This window comes from Onychostruthus taczanowskii, unplaced genomic scaffold (assembly GCF_017590055.1).
Source record: "Onychostruthus taczanowskii isolate IOZ18803 unplaced genomic scaffold, ASM1759005v1 scaffold7, whole genome shotgun sequence".
NCBI classification, from domain to species: domain Eukaryota; kingdom Metazoa; phylum Chordata; class Aves; order Passeriformes; family Passeridae; genus Onychostruthus; species Onychostruthus taczanowskii.
Genome location: NW_024504786.1, coordinates 6,836,147 through 6,862,254, shown reverse-complemented (window position 1 = coordinate 6,862,254; position 26,108 = coordinate 6,836,147). Strand labels below are relative to the sequence as shown.

Genomic DNA, 26,108 nt, shown 5'->3' with positions numbered 1-26,108 from the left:
CCCACTGAGGAACCATCAAAACCTCGTTAAATCACTTTACTGCTACGACTCCCCTGACTCTGCTCTGAGTCAGGACCTTGGAGTGTTGGTGTGACACCACCAGCATTAACACAACCTGAAGTGTTTTGCAGGCTCTCCCTCTGATTTGCAGGCCCCAATGGCTCAGGCCACCTGCAAAACATCTCTGTGATGACAAATTCAGCCCTGGAGAGACACTGACCTGCAGTGAGGCTGAGCAAGGGCAGCCTAAAGCCACAGGTGGGTCACATCGTTAAGGCAAAGTGGATCATCTGCTGTGGGGCCAGAGAAGGGGACAGGGATGGGAGGGGACAGGGATGGATGGGGCAGTGGGGACTGCTGCATCTGAGACAGGGAAAGGAGTTTGCTGTCACAGCAGTGCAGCCTGAGGGCTGGGGAACACAGTGAGGCAAAGGTGGACAGGAGGAATGCATCCAGCAGGTAGGGAATGAGCAGGTGAGAAACAACTCCAGCACAGCCCAAGGACCCTCTTCTGAGGTGAACTTCCAGTTTGTGCGAAGGATTTCTGCCAGATTTAGCCTTCCTCACCCCCAGAGGAGACTGTGCATGGCCTTTCTCAATGTCCCGCCCCAAAGTCCTTTAGGAAAACCCAGTGAATACACATCCTGCAGCCACACCTGTGGCTGTGGCAGAATCAGGCCTGCTGCTCCTTTCCAGACAACTGCAGAATGGTGTAAAAACATAGAATGTTGTAAAAACCAATAACCTTTGAAGCACACCCTCTGCGTAATTACCCCATTCCCATCTAATGACTAAAAGATGTTATATTCCTCTCTGATATGGCAACAACAAAGATTTTGACCTTATTAAAACCAGCCCATCAGGAAACTACATGTCATCCTTCAAAAAAAAAAAAAAAAGGTAAAAAAAGAAATTAAATTCTTTAAAATCCCTGTGAAGAATATTCAAGATACTGTAGCTGAAGACCCATGATTTGTAGTAGTGTCTGGGTGGTCCTGAGACAGGAGATGACAACACTAGCTCTTTCCTTTGCCCTTCTAAGAAATGCTTTGATGATTCTCTAATATCCTAAGAATATCCCCTGTGATTCTGCAGTGGGATGAGGCAATCACAGAGCTGGGGTAATGCATCCCAGTTTCACCCAGGCCCTTGCTAAGAGGGGATAGCTCAGAGCCCTTTGTTCCACCAGTTCTGCACTGACATCTGAGCCAGGATGTGCTCATGATAGTAAATAGTGATGTGGGCTCAAAACCATCCCCAAACTCGCCCCCACCCACTGCACACATCTGGCTGTGTACCTGATTTGTGTGTGTGATTAAGGCACTCATCATCACAGCTCAAATAACCTCGGACTTGCTCCACTGCTCCTTGGACAGATAATGACTGCATTATTGCAGCCAAAGTAAGCAAGAACATCAAGGGCACAAACACAGATGGGCTTAGCATTGGAAAAACCCCGCCAGTGAAGATTTTTGGGCAACCTGCTGATACACAACGCATAAGGAGTTAATTTGATGGAGCTGCAACCAGGTGGTTTTGAACCAAATCCCAAGCATGAGCAGAATATCTGTTTTTTGTCTGTATTTTGCAAACTGCCTGCTCTCACCAATACAGCCCCACATGCAAAAGAATTTATATTTTTGGGGTGGTCAAAACTGTAATCCATATTTTACATCTTGGGCTCAACTTTTCAATTAATTAGAACCAGAGTGACTCGCTCTGCCCTTTCCTCTGTGTACTCAAGTGTTTGTTTGGCATTGTGTGGGCCCTATGGCTCAAATATTTTTTGCAGATGCACAGAATTAACCATGCATGTTTAGATGTGCTTGGGGAACACATACATTCGTAGAGATGTATATACTTGACCCTGTCACTTTTTTGTTAAACACTGTAAAAGATATCGACTTTCCCCTCCAGATTTTAAAATGATTTAGAATAGGTGGTAGTGGGGAAATACCTAACACATCCTGTCAAATTAAGTATTTTCTCGGAGACTGTTCTCTAAGATAAAATTATTTCAGCTATAGAGATGTCTGTGCAATGTATTAAGGAACAGAATGAGCAACCAAAATATAAACTAGCTTAAATGGATGTCCAATATACTGCATTTTTCCACTTGATTTTAATTTTCTTTTTCCTTCTCCCTGTTCTTTTTCCATCTCTACATAACAGTTTTTCTCTTTGCTTAGTCTGTATCACATTTTTCTTTCTAATTCACTGGGCTCACTTTCTTGCTCTCTGCTTTGTATTTTTCCAGTGTCTCTCTTAGTAAGAATAATTAAGGTTGGGTCATATCTTTGAACCTGTTACTTGGAGCACTATCGAATTCAAGCTTGTACCACTGAATAGAAGCACTGGTCTCTTTTTCTTGCCAATAGACTCACATATAAAATAAAAAAAAAGGTTCACAGAGCACATCTACCAGGCACATTGAAGTGCTGCATTGGCCACAAGGTTTGGGTTTCTCCTGCTGCTGGCAAAGCAAATACGGTGACAGCAGTCACAGCACAAACTCCTTCTCCTCAAGCACTTCCAAACCCTCTGAAAGCCTGGAGAGGCCATAAAAAACTGCTTGCTGGCCTGCAGGGTGGAAGAACTGAAAAATCCTTCCCTGCCAGGTGCCATAGCCCAGACCCTGAAGTGTCTCTGCAGATCTGAGCTTCTGAGAGCATGGTCTGCAGCACATCTCTCCATGGTTCTGCCACATGAGGCATCCCTGGCACCCAGCAGCTCCCAGGCACTAAACTTGGCTCCCTCAGCCTGGGCTCAGGCCCCAGGTATAAAGCTTACTTTGTTCAGTTAAGTTATTCAGGAATTGTGAAAAGGTGATCTGAGCGAAATCTGAATTTGGCCTGGCATTTTCATAATTGCAGGAACCTGGCTTTTACAGCATTGAAACCATATGAATTCAAATAAATCCTACTTCTCCTTCATCCCAGCGAGTAACTGGACTTAGACCAAAGCTGCCCTTTGGGATCCTGCTGGGTTTCCAGCCTGCAGCACACCCCATGGTCCTGGGAGTGTAAGGGAATCCAATTTCCTCCTGATTCACTCCACAATGAATCTGTCTTATTAGATACCACAATATAACTGTGGTTAAACCCCTCCTATAAAGCAGCTGCCCACCACAATAGTAATGTGGCCTTACTCCCTGTCATACTTTTCCTCACTTCATTTTCCAGACTATGAAACTCACTAGTCAGAAGGGGAATAGCAGAATTAGAAATAAATCCCATATCCCTTACCTTTTTCCTCTGGGCTAGCACTGACAGTGTTGTGTGCTTGCACACAACACTGAATTTTAAAGACATTAAATTCCACTGAATTTTAAAGACATTTCTCTTTCTTTATGGTAACTCACTGGGAGATTAATTTTTTTGTATTTTATGGATTTTATATTACTTTGCTAAGAGGAACAGCAGATTTGCCTGCTAGATATGCAGGGCACTCAAATAAAAAATTCCAACTTGGGGTTGTGGTGTTTGCACAGGTTTATTCTGGCATTTTCTTCCCTTTCCAAAGGAAAAACCTCTGTATCCAGAACTGCAATACAGGGAGTGCAGGTGCTTTACTACCCATTCATGTGTTTGAGGAATCCAACGCAGCCTGGGCATGAGCCCATTCAGTACTTTTTAGTGTCTGCAACTGCAGTCAGCCTTGAGTTAACACAAAACACACTCCTCACCCACCCTAAACTGCAGGGTAAATGTGCTACTGGGTATTGAATTTTCTCTGCCTGTTAAACCAGACAACTTATTTTTCAGCTGAGTGAACATAGAGTTTTGTAGAGCTGTGTTAAAATGCAGCTCAGGTTTAGAGGAATTACCTGAGGGTACTGAGTGCATTTTCCCATGCTATCTGCTTGGTAATAGCCAGATCACTTTTATTTGTTTGTGTGTGTGTGTGTGTGTGTGTGTGTGTGTGCAATAGATAATATGCCATGAGGAGTCACTGTAAAGACTCCAAGAAGCCAATGCTCAGAACATCTGGCTAGTGAAAGCCCTGGACATGGAAAATATAAATGTCAAGGCTCATATGTATAAATTAGAAGGGCCATGACGACATCTGCTAACAAGCTTTCTTCCAGAGCCCATTTGCTGTACATGGTTATTCACAGGCAACAACAAAAACGTGCATGGATCACATGCATGGCCTGCCCTTCCTTTCAGGAACACACGCTCCAATAACACACAAATGCTCTGTTCTCACAACACAGAAATACAAGTGTTTGCAAACCTCACAGCAAAGCTCTTGCATACCAGACCACAGTGGGACACACACTGCTGGAACAGGCTAAAAATAGCTGGGGAAAAAGCCTTGCATTAACACAGAAGACAGTCAAACTCACTTAGCATTAACTCTTCCAGTGAAATAAGCTCCTTTTCTGCCTTGCTCTACAGGAGACACTTTGTACTACAAATCTAATCCTGAAGCCTTGTTTTTATGACTGAGCAGTTGTGGATGGGACTCTCAAGACTTTAAACAAAGTCTAACCTATTTGACCATGGTAGCTCAGTACTAACATTAAAACAAACTACAGGTAAAAGAAATGTGATCCTACATTTGTAACCACAGGCACCTTTTCTTCAGCTTAGTGCCAAATGAGAAATAGAAAAATGATCCAATGCATGAGCATAAAGGTTTTGCTAATGACTTATTATTGTAGGTGTCTAGACCACAGTTCAGCCCAATGCTCTTGGCACTGGCCACTGCCACAGAGGCTGCCTGCAAGGTTGTCAAGTTGTCAAGAGAAGGAAAAGCATCAGCAGAGCCTGAACTGCTTTATGATATCCATAAATTTAGCAAAGAATGGATCCCATGCTGTCTGTCCAGTCTGCAGTGCAGTTGGACACACATACACCTATATGCAAATGGTAGAAAAAGCAAAGATGATGAAGTAATGTGGAGGAGATGCACCTCCTGGTCAAAAGATGAAGGAGAGGATGCCTAGTTCTGCCTCCCACTTCCTGCATAAATGTCAGGTGACAAGGATATACGAGATACAAGTGACACATGTCCCCATCTCAGAGATTCTGCTGAAGGCTGCAGGCTCCAAAATATCCCAATTTAATTGGCATGGATGGACTGAAGAGCAAAGTGCAGTGTTTGTGTGATCACAGCCTCCTGCAAAGTGAGCTCGGATAGTGGAGGTGAGTGCAGCAGATGGAGATGGAGGAGGGGTCCCTTCTTAATCCCTTCTCCAGGGCCCAAACAAGCATGTGCAGCCAGAGTTTAAAAAGGCAGGTGGAAAGAGCACTGGAGAAAGAGAATATTTAAGCAGGAAAGGGAGAAAGATGGAACTGAAAAGTTAACAGGTTGTAGAAGTCCTGGCAGTGGATGAGGAAATGAGGCTGCACTGGCTGAGAAACAGTACAAGTGGGGATCACAGAGGAAGAGATCACCTAAACTCAGCCACTGCTGCTTCTTGAATCTGAAGAAATCCTGAAATCCTAAGAATATATTTTGTTTGTGCTGCATCAGACAGATCTTAGGCAGCTTAACAAAGTTAGCAATTGTGGGGCTGTGTCCAGCCACAGTCAGAAATACATCAAGCTGGGACAGATATAAATAGATATTATAGGCTACCTTTACTCAACACATCTCAAATGAGAAGTAGAAAACAAGAAAGGAAAAGAAAGCTCTTCACAGGCTCCATAAAACATCTTGCATTGTATTTTCAATCTTAATCAGCATTGAGGAGGAAAGAGCAGAAAGTGCTCTTGGATAGCCATTGCTGAAAAATACCTCATTGTTCAAAAATCCCAACTTGCGTGCTCCAATTTTGTTACTCGTTCGCCTTCAGAAATATGGATTTAATATTCATGATGGATTTAAATTTCACTAAAATAAAATACCTAATGCATTACCAACAGAGAATTTAGTTTAATGAAACAAAACTGAAATCTATACACAAATTATGTTTCCAAAAGACTTCTGTGTTCTTTAATGATTTTACTTTCAGGTATTTATAGCTTTCATTAAAACACCATTTGCATACTGCTTCATATGAATTGGTCATACTGATGCTGAGACACTTAAGTAATAGTGAAAGTAAGTGAACATGTAAGACTTTTGCTTGTTTTTCTCTGATTTTATCTGTGTTTTTGTCATCCCACAGTGGTAGCAGATTATTAAGAACAACAGAACAAAGTAAAACAAACGGATCTTTTCATGTGTTTAGCAGGTAAAAGTGAGGCTGCACATCTTTTCAGCCCCATCTGGAGGATAACAAATTAACTCTTTGACTTTACAAGGGGAAAGAAGTTATCAGTCACGGCCAGCTGACAGGGAAGGTCTATTAGCACGGAGATGCTACAGGTTTGGACATGAATGTCAGGACTTCCTGTCGTTACTGAGATGCATTAGAGAGCTGTGTGCTGAGGCCAGGTTCCACAGCTTTAATTAATATATTCTGTGCACTCTGACCAACCTGATAATTCATGAAGCCTCAATAAAAACCATCTAGGGAGGGATGATATGTCATCACCATATAATTTGTTACAGTCAGGAGATTTACCTCTTGTTTTTACTGTGCTGAGTTACACCATGCTCCTTTTTTACTTTCACTGGAGGGCTCATGCACCTGGGGCTGTGCAAAGGGCATGATGACAGAACTGCCAGAGCCAGTCCTTGTTTAAAGGAGGCATTGAGCCATCTGCTCACCTTAAAGGGGGATCAAATGGAAATAGGAAAAAGCTAAGGAGGAGAACATGCAGTGATCCCTACACTCCCTACTCAGGAGGAGCAGAGGATGCCTTCACAGAAGCAAGATGGCATGTCTGAGAGAGGCAGGCAGGACTGGGAGGAAGAAGGACCAACTGATGCACTGCTGAACTGCCCAAAATGTCTTATTGTGGACACTGTAAATCCACCAGGGTTCAAAAAAAATTGGGCAAACTAAGAGCAGAATTTAGGCCAATTCAGGATATAAAGGTTCACCTTCCACAAAGGAACCAGGAGACAGCATTTGCCCAGGAGGTGTTTTGGAGCCACTCCATATCACAGAAAGCTCTTGCACCCAAACTGACAAACCCTGAAGTCCTTCTGCTGACTGTAGATATTTGTATGCCATGCCCTGCAAGATAGAGAAGTCCTGAAGCTGTGTCCTCATCCCTGGTTGAACACAGGGCAAATAAATGCAAAGGTGACACTGCTTCCTTGGCTGTACAGGCTGGAGGAGGCAGTGATCCCCCTCCCCATGAGCATCAGGAGGCACTCCCCGAGCAGTGTCCTGACCAGGGAGGCAGACAGGGTAATTTAAACAAACAAGGCCCCAGTGATGGAAATTTCAAGCTCAAAGGTACCATATGGAGGGAAATCATCTGACCACAATTTACCTGTTAGACTTCAAAGGTGTCTAGGTCTCCTCTAAATAAAAGCAGTCTTTTCTTTAATGAAGTTAAGTACTGTATTTCAGCACCATGTGTTGTGAAAAGGAAGCAATTTGGATTAATTTACTGAAATTTACCTTTCAGATGCAGTTAAGTGGAATTAAAAGTTTGTCTGAGTTGACAGAGTTCTGTTTTCCATCACTGCATTGTCTTGAAAGAAAGGATAACAGGCTAAGTGGTTAAATTCCATCCAAACTGATAAGGTTCACTCTGTACAGGCAAACTCAGTGTAGTTTATTACGTATTGTCTCCCTTCATCCATCACTGCTATACATTTTTTCCTCCTAAAACAACTGCTTCTTCCAAAATAAATTGATATTTGTGATGTTATTGCATTCATCTGGGGTTGAACAGTCTGCACTGGGCTATCAGAGAACTGCCATTTCTACTTACAGGGAGAATTCATTTCATTTCCCACTTATGGTAGCTTTTGCAGGGCTGAGCTTACATCTGGGATGAGAATTTTTTTTCTCTTCTGAGAACCATTCTTTGCCCTTAATTTCTTTCCTGTTGAAGCGTGTGTATCCTTACCCTCTTTCCAAACAGCACCTTCACCCAGATCTCTTCCTTGGCAGTGGGAATTAACTTGCTCATTGCATCGTTTCTACTTTTTTCTTCCCACCACTGTACTTCTCTCTTTCACATCCTCTAGCTGCCATTGCTCCTTCCAAAACTCACCCCTCGCATAATGCCCTCCCAGTTAATAACTCCCCTCTCTCCTTTTTCCCAGGAGCTTTCCTCCCTCCTTGCCTTGGGTCCCAGGATAACTCCCCCCAGCAGCTGGAAGAGATTCTCTGTTCTGGACTGGTTTTGTTGGCAGCCTTGAACCATTTGCCTGCCACAGCAAAGGTGCAATCCTGACCTGCCCTTCACTGACCGCTCTGAAACCTCACAGGCATTTCTCTGTTCTTTCAATTAACTGAGCATCTCATCATGAAAAGCCAGTGAATGATCTGTAATTAATTATTTATATTACATGGGAAAGCCCAGCTAACACAGTGTCAACAGAAACAATGATACTCTGTGTGCCAAACTGCAGCCCTGCAGCCTGAGGGTTTTGTCTCCCCTCCCTGCTGCCCCAGCTGGATTTTGGCTATGGGAGGTAGCCAGGGTTTGAGTCTTGTCTAAGTTCAAATTTCTCCCAAGGACAGACTTCAGATCTGCACATTTCTGCAAAATCAAGTAGTTGAAGAAAAAATCTTGCTACTTGAAATCTCCATTCAATTTTGATTCTTGACAAGCAATTTCAAACAGAAACTGCAGTCGGGCAGGACTTTTTCAGTTTGTTTAGATTTTGGGGGAAGGAGGCAGAAGGGAGAGGAAACCACACATTTCATCAGCATTTTTTATTTTTTAATAGTCTTCAGTGCAGCCAATTACCCAGGAGATCAGCAAATCTTAGCTCTGTCAAAGACAGGGAGGAGACAGAGCAGAAGCTTTCTCATCCTCCACAGCAGTACTAAACCTCCAACACACAAATCTAAACACTGTCCACCCAGGGGTGCCAACTCAAATGCTTCAGCTGTGAAGACAGAACAAAAAGAAAAGGACAATCTCCAAGGTACAACTGAAAGTAAATACTAATAATGATGTGTGGCATTAAATGATGACTCATTTTTCATGAGGCCATTTCAGATTGTAGCCATAACCTTGGATCAGACCCGAATGACTGTGAGAGCTGAAGTCTTAGTGGAACCATTAATTATGGATTTCCTGGCTTTTATAGGTTGGCGTCAGACCTTTGATGTTCCTTTAAGATTGTTCTCCTGTGTTCATTTCCTTTGTTTCTGTATTGGTAGCTTAAGAAAACACCCTAAGATTTCCATGGAAGAGTATGAGATCGCCTAGAAATGCGTAGTCCATAAAAGCCCTGCAATTCATGGCTCATAAAGTCCTCTAATCCATGGTCAATAAAGCTTTGGAAAAGAGCTGTATGAACCAGAGTCATTTCACAGTTCAATGAGGTTCATACAGGAATCAATAACCTGGTTTAAATTTGCCTGGATTTGTCCTCCACCTGCATATTTTTCTTTGACTTTTCAGGTTGAAAGGCAGCTCCAACAGCTGAATCCTGGGCACCTCGCATGGAAACAATGAGTTTTATGCAGCTTTCCCCTGAAAGCTGTAACAAAGACCTAAATCCCTCTACTTTGTCTCAAAGGTGAACACTTCAAGTTTCAGGTGACAATTGGTGAGTCAGGGAACTGGAAGAACAGCCATTTGGAAATAGGGGCCCATAGCTCAAGTTAATACCAAATGCAGAGACCTCAGTCCATACAGAACATGGGGGGCTCCACTTGAAGTATAGGCAAATGCACAATGGGTTTTTGGGACAGGCCAGAGTGAGAACTCCCTACTACACCAATTACCCTTCAAAAACGAGTGCTAAGTCTCAATTATTGAGGCAATGAAAAGAAGTCCATGTTTCTCTCCTGCACAGGTAACACTCTATTGCCTGTATGATCAGCCACCCTGCTTGTTTCCTCCCAGAAATGATCACCGTACAAGGTCTGGTCACAGACACACATGTCTGCTCTTTTCTTGCCAATCAGAAAGGATCCAGTTGGAGAGAACTCACTGTTTATTGCTTTGTGCAGGGTCCAGCTTGCAATTAATGCTGATGAAACCCAACTGCCAAAAGCACAATATGCAGCAGCTGGTTTATGAAAGTTGAGACCCCATCCAATTTATGGGAAAACCAGAGCTGGTTGTGAGTCCCTGATTTAGTGAACTTGTATTTTTTGTGTTTTGTTTTGCTTTGTTTCCAGGAAAACACCAGAAGTTACTCCAGAACTGTAGAAGTACTAAAACCATCTGAAAGCACTAAGGCAGGCTTCCCTTCTTCCAGCCTTTCTTCATTTCTATGCCTGTGATCTCCCACTAATATCTCCCTGGGATCTTTCAGCAAGGCAGGCAACACACAGTGTCTGGTTCATCACCAGCGTGGTGGGAGCGGAAACTTGTGTTTCCTCACCCCAATCTCCACCCTTATGAAATGGAAATAGAGGGATAAAAGGCTTTGATTCAGGTGAAATCTCACAGGCGCACAGAGCAAATAATTTAACTCTAACCCTCAGAACTACCTCTTAAATCCCTTTCCTAGGAACATTTCATAAAACCAGCAAAAGGCTTAAAAATCATAAGCACCACTTTAAGCTCCCAACTGCACATTTCCACTGCCAATATCCAATATCCTTTCTGGATAGATAGGATAGGGGTAGAAGGATTGTGCCCAAGTGCCATGCTCCCACCAGACCTATTTAAACACCTCACTTGTACAACACATGAGAAACTGGACCACAGACCCTTGTGAAATGCTGGGACAGCATGGGACACCACAAGTCAGCAGCCCCCAGTCAGGACAGAAAAATCCCTTGTATTTGAGGCAATCAGCTGTGTGTGGTGAACCAAATGCCACCTAGTTCATGCTTAAACATCCTCTGTGGAGGGGATCCAAGCACTGAACACACTTTGAAAAGAAAATACATGAATCCTTCTTACAAGGCTGGCACTGACCTCAGAAACAGCTCTATTAAATTAAGATTAATATGCACCACCTTAACAGCATCCCTTACATCATTCACCCTGAGAAAACAATAAACTACAAAAAATGAGGTAACTGCTCCATTAAAAAGAATGAAAAAAATAATAGTAATAATAATAAAAATCTGAAAACACAAATATGTGAAGCTTTTTTTCTTAGCAAAGGGAGAAATCTCAGAGAGACTTTCAAGGAATTTAAGTGCTATGAAAATGGGAATATGTAATGCTCAAAGATAATTATGATATGTGTAGGTGAGCAGCTAGTTCCCAACATATTACTTAGTTCCTTTTACTTGCTAGAAGATATTAAACATTGTGGCTGTTTATCTGCCCATGATTTGGCCTGGATAAAGGCACTAAGAGCTTTAGAGGTGGGAGAATAAATTGCCCAGGAATCCTAAAAGCACACATTGAGAAGCCCTGGTCAAACACGAAGGCTCTTATTCAAACATTGAATGGGAGTTTTTAACCTCAGACCAAGATTGGAATAGCCATGGAAAAGTGCCTGCCTCCATCCTCTTCACACAGAGGATTTAGTTAAGTGCTTCATTTTGCTTCAGTTTGCTATTTTCAGAGCAGTCTGAGATGTTAAAACATTTCAGCCCCACAACATAGTTAAGAAGGCTGAAAGTCAGATTTTTCAGAATCTTAAAAACTCTCAGGAATATTCTGTATGGTCAGAAAATGGGCAAGCCTTTGTGATGAAAACTGCTGGTACAGATAGGAAAAGAATTATTGGAAGAAAAAGGACAAGCACAGAGTATTTTCTATTGTTGTTCTTTTCCTGCTTTTCACTCTGACAAGTCTTTGTTTCTGTGTATTTTAAATATTTTAAGCATTAACTCTTTTTTTCTTATTTACTTTTTGATCAAACATGCCTATGAACACACTTATTTTCCTCCTAGCTCTCCATTAGGCTACAAAAACATAAACTGTGTCTCCCAGTCAGCCTTTATCCCTATGGTCTAAGCAGCAAGAGCTGGGATCTGCAAAGAGCATCAAGTTAGGAGCCAGCAGGAAGAGGACAGGGACCACAGCAGTCATGACTCACCTGTCTTCTATCCGAACCCAGAGGTCATTGAACTGCCTCTGGCGATGGTGTTTGTGCTGCTTCTTGTGCCATTTCTTCTGCCTGCCAAACTCCTCCAGCTGGCTGATGCTGTCGGGCAACAAGAGGTGAGGAGACAGGCTGTCTTCTTCTTCCATCTGCTGTGGCTTCAGGGAAGGAGATGCCAGTGGGACCTGCTCAGAAAGCTGGACAGGGGGCAGGGCTGTCACTGAGAGTCCCTCCAAGGCTGGGCTTGTCTTTGTCGTCCTTGAACTGCAAAACACAACATTTAAATATGCGTAAAGGAGGAAGGGTGCCAAAACAAAGGTGAAAGCAGAAGACCACACTGCTTGGTGGGTGCCCCTGACTGCTGAGAAGGTGCACAAGGCTTTTGCTCTGGAGCAGCAAGTAAAGACAGCACTGGCATTTCATAGGAAGCTTTCAAGTAAACATTTAACTGAAAAACAGGGAAAAGGCAACAGATACTCTGTTGCTGTGTTCTGGCATCTTAATGACTTCTTAGAGGCCTTCATCTGTGGTAGGGGTTGCCTCCCCTGCTGGGCTGAAGGTCGAATGACAAAACCCTCTCCAAGATGGTAATTGACTCTTACAGGAAAACAGATACCGGAAGAGAAGGTGATCTTAAATTAATGAGAGAAGATGATCTTAAATTAATGAGATAATAGAAGTCTTTTTGGTGTTTTTTTTTTTTGTTTTGTTTTTTTTTTTTGTTTTGTTTTGTTTTGTTTTGTTTTGTTTTGTTTTGTTTTAACTGCAACAAGAATTGTATTTCCTCATCCAGTCAGGACTGGGGACAAGGACACCTAGGCTGATGACAGACACATGGAAGCATAGAAGCTTGGCAGCTGGGATGGGATATGTGAGACCAGAACTCCAGCAGGTAACGAAGAAAAAAGGGGGAAATGACCTGTCCAAAGCCTCCTTGAAACAATTCTGCCAGAGCTCTTCAATCCTGTCTGAAGTATTACCATCTCTTGTACATGACTGGAATGATGCAGAAAAGACCTTTTATTTTCATCTTCTAGAGTTTCACTGATTTTAGAAGAAAGTCAATATAAACTCTCTCCTTTGGTATGCAGCCATGTGAACTTATTGTGAGTTAAGATAGCTGAAACAAAAAAACTAATAAACCAGGACTGACATAAAGTTATTTTTCCCCCCTAACTTCAGTGGAAGTTCATATTGAGTCTTAATTGCAAGAAATTTTCCTGTCCCTGGGATGGGCCAATGAGTTGTACATACAGAAAATGGGAGAGAATTAATAGGCAATATGAAGCTGTGGTCTGCAAAACTATTTCTATTACATGGATGCTATGACTTTTATGACAGAAACAATTAAAGCCACGTGAAAAATTTTGCCTCCTGAGTGAAACCAGTAAGACATTTTAATGAAAAAGTAATAAAAAATCCTAAACTTCATTGGTGACAATGTACAAAATGTGCCGCAAGTGAAACCACATGTTTCATTTATGGAACATTTTGTTCTCTTCCAAAAAAGTCACATCTACTACTAATGAAAGCTTTTTTTCTTTTTGACTTTCTTGAAGTCTGTTACAATACCAGTCTTCATGGTCACCTCTATTTCCACTGCATTGTGTTTCATCCAAAAGTCTTTCCAATACCTACTGATAATTAATTATTGTTACTATGAGACTCACTGGCAAACACCACACTACAACTTTGTCACTTGTAGCCAACATCCATGAAGTTCTTCAGAGATCATACAGCAGATAGAGCAAAAAAAGAAAGTTTTCTAGAACTAATTCTGAAATTCTTCATGGTTCCTTTATTAATAAAACACACAAGAAAACCCCTTTTCTTTCTTCTTTTCCCAACCATTCAGACTCCCAGTGAGTCCCTTCCAAACTCATTCATGCTTACTCCATGCTCTATTTTATATCACAGATAGATCTGCCGGTTCTAAATTTTTTCCCCATTAAGACTTTCTTTCACGTTTCATGTTGAGGGTGGAAGTTCCCCAGTGCAGCAGTTTCCTTTGAGAGTTCTTGGCGCTCTCCAAAGCCTTTAAGAATTCCTCAGCTATGGCACAGGCTTGTGGCTTAAACAAAGCCATGTCCTGACTCAGTAAGAAGCGCTCACAGGTTTGCACTGGGGTGGTCTCATAGGCCACAGCAGACAGTTCTTAATTTTTATCCAACCACGATGGTGGATCAGCAAAGTATCAACATCCGAATGCAGCCATTTAGCAGCTTGGAGGATAAGAGTGTGAACTTGGACAGGAGAGTTTAGGCAGGTAGGAAGGACCTGGACCAAGCACCTACAGACACCATGTGGGTCCTGAGATGGCAGCAGAGACCAATGGGTGGCAGGAAGCCACTGGAACTGAGCTGTAGCCAAACTTTCTGTTTCCATTGACTTCCTTCTCTGTGCCTCGTGCTCTGATCAGTCAGCAACTCCCTGGGATGCTGCAGGCAGGAGCAGCCCCCCTGTGCCAGCTCAAGGCTGGGGCTGCTCCTTTGATTCCTTGAGTGGTCTTAGGATATCTGAACATGTACTTTCCACCTTTTAACACCTACTATTTTCTTACATGTGTTTACCTTGCTCTGAGCTCCCTGTAAACTGGAACCAATAGAGAGGTGTTTTTATGGGTTGAGATTTTACAAACCACTTAAGACGACTGGCAGCTCCCTTCTTATTAAAATTAATGACTTTGGGCATCAAAATCCCAGTGGTGGCTTTGAAAGTTTCTGCCTTAATTGTTTCCACTACCATCACATGAGCCACAGGTTGTAAACTTGATATTTCAGAACATTCTTTGGGAAGAGAATAAATAAACACTGGAGAAACGTTAAAATGCTGTAACCTAAAGAGGGTTATAAACTAACCACCAGCATGTTAGAGTTGAGTCAGGGGGAATACATCCCTGTGGCAACTGCATATTACATTGAGTTGATATTCGTTCCATTATGCCTGCACAAATATTTTTTAAATTATTAGTAACTGCTAATAATTGCACTAAGACCTACGAGGGACTTTTGAAAGCTGTATGTTGATGCATGCTTGCTCCTCTAAAATAAAACAAAGATAGTTTTAAACTGATTTAATAAATCAGTTACAATGATTATACTATATTATATACAAAATAATAACTACAATAAAAATAAACAACAAATACTATAAAAATATGACTAATTCATTATGAACCTGGTTTTTTTTCAGATAGGACTGTCATCCTACAGACATTCTGCCAGAAGGAAAATCAAAACAGAATATGGATACTTCATCCAAATATATTGCAAGAATATTTAACAATGTTAATTTAATGTAAGAAAGATTTCCTATAGGATGATAATTTCCCCATTGATTTCAGTAAAAAAAAAAAGCAAAAAAGCGTTAATACAAATAATAGTTAAGTGCTAGATTTTATTTATATTCTGGATTTTCCCCCTGAGAAATAAAGGCAAAAACCTGCCATCTGCAATCGGATACCTGGACAGTCGAGCTCTGCATTACGTGAAGCTTTACTGTTAAATTCAACTGCTCATTTCATGGACTATTTCATGCCTTTCCCCTGGTCTCAGTCTCGGTGCACTCTGTTAGCACAGCTGCACTGTATGAAACCATGGGGATATAATGGACTTTTTTTTCCATTCCTTCACTACTGCTGAGACAGCTTTTCAAGATACATAGTTATTTTTAAAGTCAGGGAAAAAGCAAGGCTAGTTTTCAGTTTGTGAGGCCACAGCGCCTTTTCTAAAGAAAGAGTGAGAAAGTGCCACCCAAATATCTTGGTCCACACAAAGATCTCAGAGATTTTTCATGAATAACTTGATACAATTCCAGGCTTAGAGGTTCCACCCATTTTTAAATGTATCATTCCCACACAGGGTGGTCTTGGAAAAATGAAAATTATTTCAGGCCCTTAGGTGGGTTTTTCCCATCTCTGACCTTAATTTCCTTCCCTGGGATGTGCAGTCCTGCAAAACAAGTTCTCTAAATCAACCAAGTCCAAATAAGAAAACTTTGGAGTCTCAACAAATATCCTATGTGGCTTGGTCCTAAGGTACAGAAAGCAGTGAAAACAGGAAAACCTTTATTCTTGCTAGTTCTTGAAAACGCTTAATCCACAGACAAAGACCTCTGTGGTTTCTTTCACTTCTGGTGAAATTTGCCATCCTTTTCTAATTCTTTCCAAGAATTAAAAGAACAAAACAAAACATGTAAGTTGTTTGGACTGAGCTGGATGCTCCATTAGGCTGTCTCAGCATTTCTCTCTCTGCCTTGTGGTCTGCAGTGTCACTCTGTGCTGGCACTGACCATTGAAAAGTGACTCATCACTGGGATTTGTTAGGGCTATTGAGTGGATCTGGTCAGAAAAATGACATTAACACCACAATGTCCTGCAATATATTATTTTTATAAGTCCCAGGCTTAAAACTGCACAGGTCAGGCGGGGCAGAGGGCAGTAATGCCTCTGCCCCTGATCTGCCAGCGTAACACCATCAATGTTTGGACTGAGTTCCCATCAAGCCTCCCCACAGGCTTCCACAGGGCCAGGGAGGAACTTGCCCTTGCTGTATGCCTTTGCTGATGATACACATTGTCCAGACAACGAAATCATCAATCTCATTTTTTTCAGCAATCTTGCGGTAACATCTCTGTTCCCTCAGATATGTGCAGAATCTTCTGAAATCCCAGTCTGCCAATTTATTATTTGCATCCTGACTTTGCAGCACAAGCAATGGAAAAGTTTTGCTCAGAAGACTGCCATGCTTTGCACAGGCTTCCAAGCACAGCAACATCACTGAGGTTTTCTTGCTTCAGTTCTCAGAACTGTCAGACAAGGGGAGATTTTGTTTCATCAAGAGAGAAGCTGCGGTGATAGCAAGGAATGTGCGATGTGGCAGCTTCATCCTCATGCCACCGTTCCTGGGATGCAGCCGGCTGACGGCCAGACAGCGAGTTAAAAGCGTTTTATTGTGGATGGATTCTCATAAATTCCAGTTGGGGTGTCTTTGTGAAGGCAGGAATTCGCCAGCCCCTCGCACACACCCTCACTCCCCTCACCACAGGCCATGGAGACATCTGCTCCTGGCTCTGCTTTCCCTACACATCTCTCTGAGACAGTCATGCACACCCACAAGATGGGCACCACAATGTCCTGTCCCACAAAGGGTTTTGCTTTTTTCCCCCTCTTCCACACCAGGATGAAGCTCAGACTTCCAAAGCTCTTGGGAGAGAAGGAAACAAAAGAACAGAAAGGCAGGCAGAAATCCTAACCCACCCCAGCACTGCTCATAGGGCCTCTTTCCAGTGATGGAAGTGTGGATTGAGAGCACAGACTCACATAACCAGGTGACACTATGGACATAATGTCCTTCAAGATGAAAAGCATAAATATCTTTTACTGCAAAAGAGAGTAACTGCAAAGCAGAGATCAGAGAGTTAGATTCTCCCCATACTTAAACTTTATCTGAGCTGCTTCAGGCTAAGTGCTGTAAATTACTCAGGATGAATTGGGCTCAAGAGACAGCAAAAGAGAAATCCCTGATTACTCCTGTGAAATCCCTGATTATTCACCCACCTGATCAGCTTAATTATAATGAGGTTATTTTATTTAGGATGTAGTTGCCTTAGGCCTGTACACTAAAGTTAAAACTTCTCAACAGAATTTGGAAACAAAGTTGTTTTTTCATTTTTTTGCACCATAGTCAACTACATCTCATGAGCACTTAAATTAGGTTAAGTAGTTAAATTAGATTACAGTCCACCCCAAACTTGGATGTGCTCTGAATCCATGACAGACTATTTCTCTGGGAAGAATCACTGTTGCTCAAGAACTGTAACCTTAGTTTGAAAGCAAATTTAGTCCTCAGTATACACACGTATATACATGTACAACTCTGTGCATAAATGAAAAGTTTGTGATGTGAAGATATTCACATGGACCGTAACGTTTTCATTCCCACTTTGAGAAATTATAAAGTAAGAGGAATAAGTACAACTTTTGTTATCTATTCTGTTTCATTAGAAGTAGAGCTGGTCTAAGGCACAGGAGAAGAAATGCAAGCCTTCTTCACTTGAGAGGCTGAATTTGCTGAAAAAAAAGAGGGCAGCTGTAACATTTGTAACGTGTCATTTCCACATTTTCATGTGAATTCTTTCAGAAAACTCAAAATGTTTCATTTCAGCATTTTCTGAACAAAGCTTCTAATTTTTTTAGTCTTCTGTTTTCAAAGACTTACATGCTACAAAGTGCCCTTTTTTGTTCAGGGATTGATCTCAATTAAAAAGAAAAACCCAACTAATATATAAAAATGACAAAACCCAACAAAACCCAATTCCTGCCTTCAAAAGCATCCTCAAAACGTTCCATTTCAAATTGCTCTGAACTTATTTTCCCTTCTTGATTTTTTGGTTCAGTTCTTGAACTGAATAATCCTTTGTTTATGAATCTTTCATGGAAACTCTGAGAGCTGCACGCTCCAGCCCCAGAGGATGGGCTGTGCCCTCAGAGGAAGGATGGGTTGACCCTCCAGTCTTGTTTCCATTTTCCACATAAATAGCAAATAAGAACCTTCTCTGCTCATGGTACACAAGCCCCACCTCAGGCTCTATTCCCTAAATCTCCACAGTGTTATTACCACCAAACCAATTTAGTGCTAAGCTATTTCTGCCTGGGTAGTTCAGCTTAAGCAAAATATTCACAATATAGATACTTCTGGTGCCTTGCTGTCTTATGGAATTGGTACTTAAAGCTCCTTGGATAGAATCCCTATCCCATAGGTCCAGAAGGGCTTTTTCCTGCTCAGGCATGGTTCAACAGGGGGCACAGAGATATACAGCTGTCCTGGGACACCAGGAAGTCTCCTTCACAGAGGCAAGAGAGGCCTTCACATTCAAATTACAACTCTGTATGTCCTCGCAGCACCCAAAGGCTTGCTACATGAAGTAAACTGTTTTATTGTCTTATAATAAAATTTTGAATGCTGAGTTTGCAATGAATTTTAAGAACTTAACTGACAAAAAAAACCTCCCAAAAAACAACAATCAAACTGGCTGCTTGATTTGAATCCATAGTAGAATTACAGCTAATATACAACTGTTTGTATCTTGCTCATTTACAATCCAAATTGAGTTCTGCTCCGAGATTGTCTCCACTGGGAATTAGTTTCCCTTCTTTGCTGGATCCTCCAGAGAGAACATCTATCTGCAGAAGCCTATATTCTCTATTATATCTTAAATATAAAAACTGTACAGAGACACATCTGAGCAAGGCTTAGCTTGAGGGACTACAACATTTTCACTGACTTCAGACTGAAACTAAGGGCAGATTATTCACTGTTTGCCTGGTGCTTTATCCTGCACTTCCCTCTGATGCTCTGGAAGTTGAATCGTGGCTGAAGTGAGCTACTGGGTGCATCACAGATCTGTGCAAGAACAGCAACTTGTGTTCCTGAAGTACCTTGCTCAGTTGAGGCTCTTACAATTGTAAGACACAGATAATGTGGGCTCCTAAGTAGCTGCTATCACCAGAAGGAGAGAGACACAGACCACTCAAATCCAGCAGCAGGCATAAGTGTGGAACCAAAGAGCCGTAAGAAGACCATGTCTGCAAGAGACTCCACATTTCTGTGACACTAAATCCACCTTCTCTGCAGTCAACACTGCAAAACATCTGATCTGCTCAGCCATTGATGGCTGCTGAGCTAAAAAAAGGAACACAGAGACACTCTGACTTTCTCCAAAATGTTGTTAGAGCCCATTGGCCTTGCCCATATCACAGTGCCTGAGTGTTTCCAAGAAAAGAACAAGATAGTTGTCAGAATCTGTATTCAGGCCACACTTCAGCATGTCTGGGCATTTTCACTGCACAGTGATGGACAGAGCCCTCGAAACGTGATGAAGGCAGAAGAGTTCTCCCTCCAAACCCCACCTGCTTTAATGTCTAATGCTGTTCTGCCAACTCTAATGCCAATGGACTTCACATAACGTCTCTCTATGTATTAGCCTCATGTCACAGAGGGTTCCCTCTCTGTATCAAGCCATGCAGATGGAACTGCTTGTATCAAAAGCTCCTTTCTGTCTGACAAAGCCATCCTTCCTAAAATTCTTCATTAACAAAGCATGCACATTGCTGCTGAAACCTAATGGAAGAAAAGAAGGTTTTATGAGTTTGCTAATTGAAACTTATGAGACCAGACCTTGAATATCCAGGATGCATCTGAGGCCATAGGAGAGACTGATTTTTAATGAACTCAGGTAAATCTCACTGTCTAGTTACAAGGAACAGGCCCCAGGTCTCCCTTCCTTCAAACAGGAAAACTTGAACTGACCCCAGAAAATATCTCTCCTTCACTGAAATGTCTATGATTATTATTTTTATTGGCGCACTTAAGAATCCCAGAATTAAATTATGCATGATCATTATTTTTATTGGTACAGTTAAGAATCCCAGAATTAAATTACACAGTCATTAAAGAGCTCCATCTCACCAAGTTGACAGGCAAAGGGTGTGAGACAATGACAAACAGTACAAAGGTGACAGCCCCTGCAGCCTCCCTCCCTAACTCTGTTGGAGACCTCATTCCACAGGAGCTCTAGGGGCTCACCTACCTTTATTATATGTGCATATCTGTTTGTTTGTTTGCCTTGAAATGCTTTATCTAAGTGCCAGTTGTCTGAGGGGGCATCACAGCTAAGTACTTGTAGCACTGCCTAGCTATGGAAAAACATGTAATATAACAAGTGTAACAGACATCAGAGACTCATCAGAACTATGCCTGGCATCTGGCACAGGTTCCAGCAGTCATGTTAGCTTCTTATCACTACACAAAGCTGAACACTGAGAGTGACCAAACCAAGGCTTCTTATGAGGTGCTGTAATACAGCTCAAACTACAGGAAAGTCAATGCTGTTGAAATGATGCCCACGTGAGATGTTTTAATTAAAACTGCAGGACGACTCCTCTGGCTCTCTCTCTACAATGAGACTGAGTGCTTGGGGCTGCTCTACAAGCCTCTCAATTCTGAACAGAAGGGGAGGCTACTCTGTCCCTCTGTTGCCTTCCTTTTCTAGTAAGAATTCATCTGACAGGCAGTTGGAACTGAATTATCCCAAGTAGCACACAGATCAAAAAAGCACACAGATCAAAAAAGAGTGTATGCCCTTATTTATGTGAAAATAAGCATGATGGAGTCAGGCTTTATGAGGAAAGCCTTTTTCTATACACCACAGTTGAACCTATAGGTCTCCTAGACCTCATCATGTCTGTTGTTCACAGACTGACCAGGGCTTCTTGGAAAGGCAGGAAAGGTAAAGAACAAAGCAAGTGGAACAGTGCACCCCAGTAGTGAAAGAAGAAAGAAAAAAAATCAGTCTCCAGCTATATCACCTCATTTAAACCACTTCTGGTTGTCTGTGGATTTCAATTGATGCCTTTCTCTGACATGAGTCATTCAGCAATGACTGCAATCAGTATGAATGCTTGAATACATAGAAATTGCCCTAAATTCATGGCTGCATTTGTGAAACAAACAAATGAAACCCTTGTTACCTCTGCTTTCTTTCAAGTCTGTGTCCTTTCTCCTTAAGGGAAATGTTTCTAAAATTGCCTCAGCGATTTAAAACCTCAGTGCCTGCTAAATGTCAACACAAGCTGCAATTCCCACCTAAAACTTAATTTACATACAAATTTGATACAAGTGCAAAATCACCATTTAACATTAGCAAGAAACCCCATTCCTCTAGGGAAGAAAGATGATTCCTTTGTCACAACTCAAAGCAAGGTTTGTTTTGACAAAATGGTGGCAAAAAGTGAATCTGTGTCTACTGCATCCACTGACTGTAGGTTAACAAGTGGAACTAGCTGCTTCTCGGAAAAGGTCTTCATCCTAGGAGGTACCATGGAGGAAGGATGGAGGCACTCAGCAAAACCAAACTGGAGTCAGAGGTGGGGATACAATGGGTCCTTCAGACCTCCCAGGACAAGAGAAAGCAGCGTGAGAACCAGCCATGGACCTGGACCAAACCACCACCAGTATTATTCCAAGGTGTTATACAGCCTTGATTCTTAGCATTGCCGATTTCAAAAATCAGCTTTTTCTCTCCAAAGTTCATGGAGGGACTTCTGGATCTTCCTTATGATGGAATATGATGCCTTGACTATGTGGGTGTCAGGAATAATTCCTTAAAATTACTTAAAATGCCACAAATGCAGGCAATGTTACAACTTAAACCCACTACAGCAGCAGAGATTTACTGCTCTCTTTGTAGAATCACAGAATTGTTTAGGTTGGAAAAGACCTTTGAAATTATTGAGTCCAACTATTAACCCAGCACAGCAATGTTCACCTCTAAACCATGTCCCCAAGTGCCACATGTACACACACTTTAAATCCCTTTAGGGATGGTGACTCGACCACTTCCCTGGTACCCTGTTCCAATGCATGGCAACTCCTTCTGTGAAGAAATTTTTCCTAATATCCAATCTAAACCTCCCTGGCACAACTTGAGGTCCTTTCATGTTCTCCTACTGCTTGTTATTTGGGATAACAGACCAACTCTCACCTCAGTAAAACCCTTTCAGGTAGCTGTAGAAAGTGATAAGCTCCCCCTTGAGCCTCCTCTTCTCTGGGCTAAACAACTCCAGTGAGTTTATTTCTAGCAATGTTTTCTTTCCCTTTCAGAAATCAGGAGAAGACAGTACCAAAAAAGTATTTGAGATCCATGTTTATCCACTGTGGATTGGGATTTACATTCCAGGGGTATAATGAACCCAGAGACACAAAGATGTGGGCGCAAAACATTATTAAATCCTTGAAGATTATCCCAGTTTCACTCAATATTGGAACCTTTCCTTAATGACTCTGGCATGGATATAAACTATAGCCTTTAACAGAGCTCAATGCCAACAGAAACCAGCAACTCTGCTGAGGCTTTATAGTTTTTCTTCAGTGGAGGGGAAAAGTGTTTATCTGGGAAGTGTTTCACATCACGGACAATAGGAAACTGTTCAGCTTTCCACAAATAGGCTGGTGTGCAACTTCCAAGCACTCTCCAAGGAAAACTTTGGAATGCTAGCCACGTCTTTCCAGCAAGGATTTCATGTAAAGTAGGTAATGCCCCACATCCTTCATCCTGATTTATTCCTGCCTCATCCTCGTTTCCAAGTGCTGTGCTCACTTCAAACACAACACGAGGCTCATCTCTGAATGTGCACTTTGATCACTGGGGACTCCAGATTGGTATCGGCCCGTCAAACATAAACAGGGATGTGCTGTCCTGACAGAGGGATTTCTGGGACTGCCTTTATTTTTGCAAGAGTAATTTGGAAATGTGAAGCTGGGGTCATATGACAGCAGATGCAAATCTAGTTGCCAGACAGGGCACTGGGTACTAAAGCACTTGGAGCCTGTCTATGACTTTGCTGCTGAAGTGCTACAGGTCCGCAGGAAAATGTTACTATTCCTGAGCTGACTGGAAATCAATGGAGAAAGACTTCAGTGTGCTTTTTCTCACAAATGAGAGCACCAAATTGGGTCTTTTCCTCTGCAAGCTGCTACCAACAAAGAGGGGCACTATGGAATTGTGAGCTGCTCTGATGTCCCATAAAGCAGTAGGAACAGGCAATATCTCAAATTTAGTCCTTCTGTCAACTCTGGCTCCCAGTAGGACCTAATGTTCTCTTGCTGAAGTGACAACCAGTTGTTTTCTTGTTGAAGTGACAAAAGTTACAAACATGGTGGGTGCAAATTTAAAATTAATTCTTGATGCTGATAAAAAATTCTGTACTATGGTGGGGCTACATGAGACAGACGGATGGGCATAGCCAGGTCCATAGTGGCCATGAGGGGGTGAATCCTCCAGGTGCTTCTCCTGACCAACAAGAGCCTCAAACAGTGGCAGAAGATTCAGTTTTCACAAGCAGAACAACTGCATCACATGTAGCTGCCCAACTAAGCAAGAGGTCAGTGCAGAGGCGCATAGAGTTCAATTTCTGTCAGACACTCCCTGTGCCCCAAACTTTCTAAATTTGCACCTATGAATCCCCAAACTGGATTACTGTGGTGGTATGTTCTTAGCAATCACAACTGCAAGAAACTGTCTTTATTCTGGAAGGTATTCCACCATATCACTTGACAGCAACTGTACCTACATCCATCTACAGCATCTGATCCATTTTTCCTCCCTCCTGTTTCTGTTCACAAGTCCATTTTTCATTCTTCCTGGAATGCAGAGCATTTGGGAGTATGGGTGGGAAACCAAAATCTTTCAACACTCACTAACAGAAATTTTTTTATTAATTAGCTTTGTGGGAAGAAAAGAAAAGACAGAGAACTGATCTTCTGCTCTGAAATCATGAATCACTGTGGAAGAGAAAACATGTCCTCTGAGGTACCTGAGGCCACTTCAGACAGAATGAGTGACTGAGCTGCTTCCTTGGAAAGTCCTGAGTCATCAAACACAGCAGTTTAATCCCCAGGAAATGGGAAACACATTGGCATGATGTTCACTTGCATGGAGCATGAGGTCCAGAGAAGGGTGAAACTCCTAAGATTTTGGAGATCAGTTTAGCTTGAGGAAGGATTTTAAAACCTAAATGCTTCTCTGAAGTATATCTGATCTGGATCTGGGTACTGTATTCCCAACACATGATTTCCTGGATGAATTAAACTCTCTACAAACTTTGCAGATTGCATATGAATTTACTTTGACTTCTCATAAAAATGATTCAATGATCATGACACAAAAATGCATTCTGGCTTCTAAGGTATTTACTGTGACAAGTACTTTATAAATTCACCATCCTTAATTTACTGTTACAAGAACTTACTCCTTTTGGCATTCCTGCTCCTTCTGCTAGCACCTAACTAGGAGGAGGGGCTGACATACATGGATCTCAGCCTGACTCTTCACCATATTCTCCCAAAGGGACACCCACACAGTCATTTAGGAACCAAATCTGGGTTATGGCCAGCATGAAGTCACCTGGCGTGGCTGAGATACCATGAGTTATTAAAAGTGAGACTATTTAGCATCAAAATGGGCAAAAAATGACACAAAATCACCCCACCCTCATATGTACATTAGAGTGACTTTCTACTTGTGGGGGCAATTCAAAAAGGTTTCAGTAAATTTCACAGCTTGCCACAAAAAGATCCACCCACAGGAGTCATTTGGTCATGCCACTAGTCACATCATAGTGTTCTGAAGGGCTTCTAAGCCCATTTGAAAGTCCAAAGAATGTCCGTCTGAACACTTGATCACTCATGAAAGATGAAACGTGTACTTCTCAGCAAAATTCTCTGCAGTACACTGTATCTTTGACTGTTTTTTTCTAAGGAACTGTTATTGAAGGAACCTTAGGTGAAAGTGTCAGTGAGAGAAGTCATTGACTTCCTTACTTTCTGTTCCTTTTTTAGGAACTTGTGCATTGTAAAGAGCTTCCTGAAAGCTAAAATACTACACTCACGTTGAATCAAGCAGCTCTATCGGCTGCAGCACAGACCACAGACCTCTTGCTGGAGGAAAATAAGTCAGCTCTGGATGTGGAAAAGCTCTCTGTCCTAATGTGTGAGGTCTCTTTGCCTGACAACGTGATAGTGAAGGTAAGGGAAGTCGGCACTGCAAAGACAGAGTGACAGCAAACAGACCACAAACTTCCTCAGATAAACCACATCTTTCCAAGCACACAATACCACTTGATACCTTTGTGCCCCTTGAGCTGTTACAAAGTGCAGCTGCACTTCAGCCCAGATTGATGTCACCCGGGGTGGAGGCCATCAATCCACAGGACAAGTGCAGGCTGAATACACAAACAAAGTCACACAACCTCACTGTTTCAATACAACGCTGGGGAGAGGATGGCGCAGTTTCTCCAAAGGCTTAAATGAGCTTAGTGACACATCTCACAGAATGATTAACCATCTAAAACTTGATTAGCCACCTAAAACCAGCCAGACATCTCCTGCAAGCGAGCTGGGCCAGTTGCCTGAAGATGCCCATGAGCACTGCTCTGGAAAAGCCAGTCTTTTTACTTGGACTGTAGAAGGCATCTGCACAACTGTGTGAACATACTCTGAGTCTTCCACCAGTTCCCTCATGGCTCCTCACAACCGAAGATGGGAGAGGATCAGCAACCA

At 42.2% G+C, this 26,108-nt stretch overlaps 1 protein-coding gene across 1 annotated transcript in view; it reads right to left on the bottom strand.

The window, feature by feature from the left end:
* TRABD2B (TraB domain containing 2B) overlaps nt 1-26,108 on the bottom strand; it is a 262,429-nt gene that overhangs the window by 8,540 nt on the left and 227,781 nt on the right. Inside the window, exon 6 of the mRNA XM_041421843.1 lies at nt 11,986-12,255. Within this exon, the coding sequence (XP_041277777.1) occupies nt 11,986-12,255 (270 nt within the window). The remainder of the gene's footprint in view (nt 1-11,985; nt 12,256-26,108) is intronic.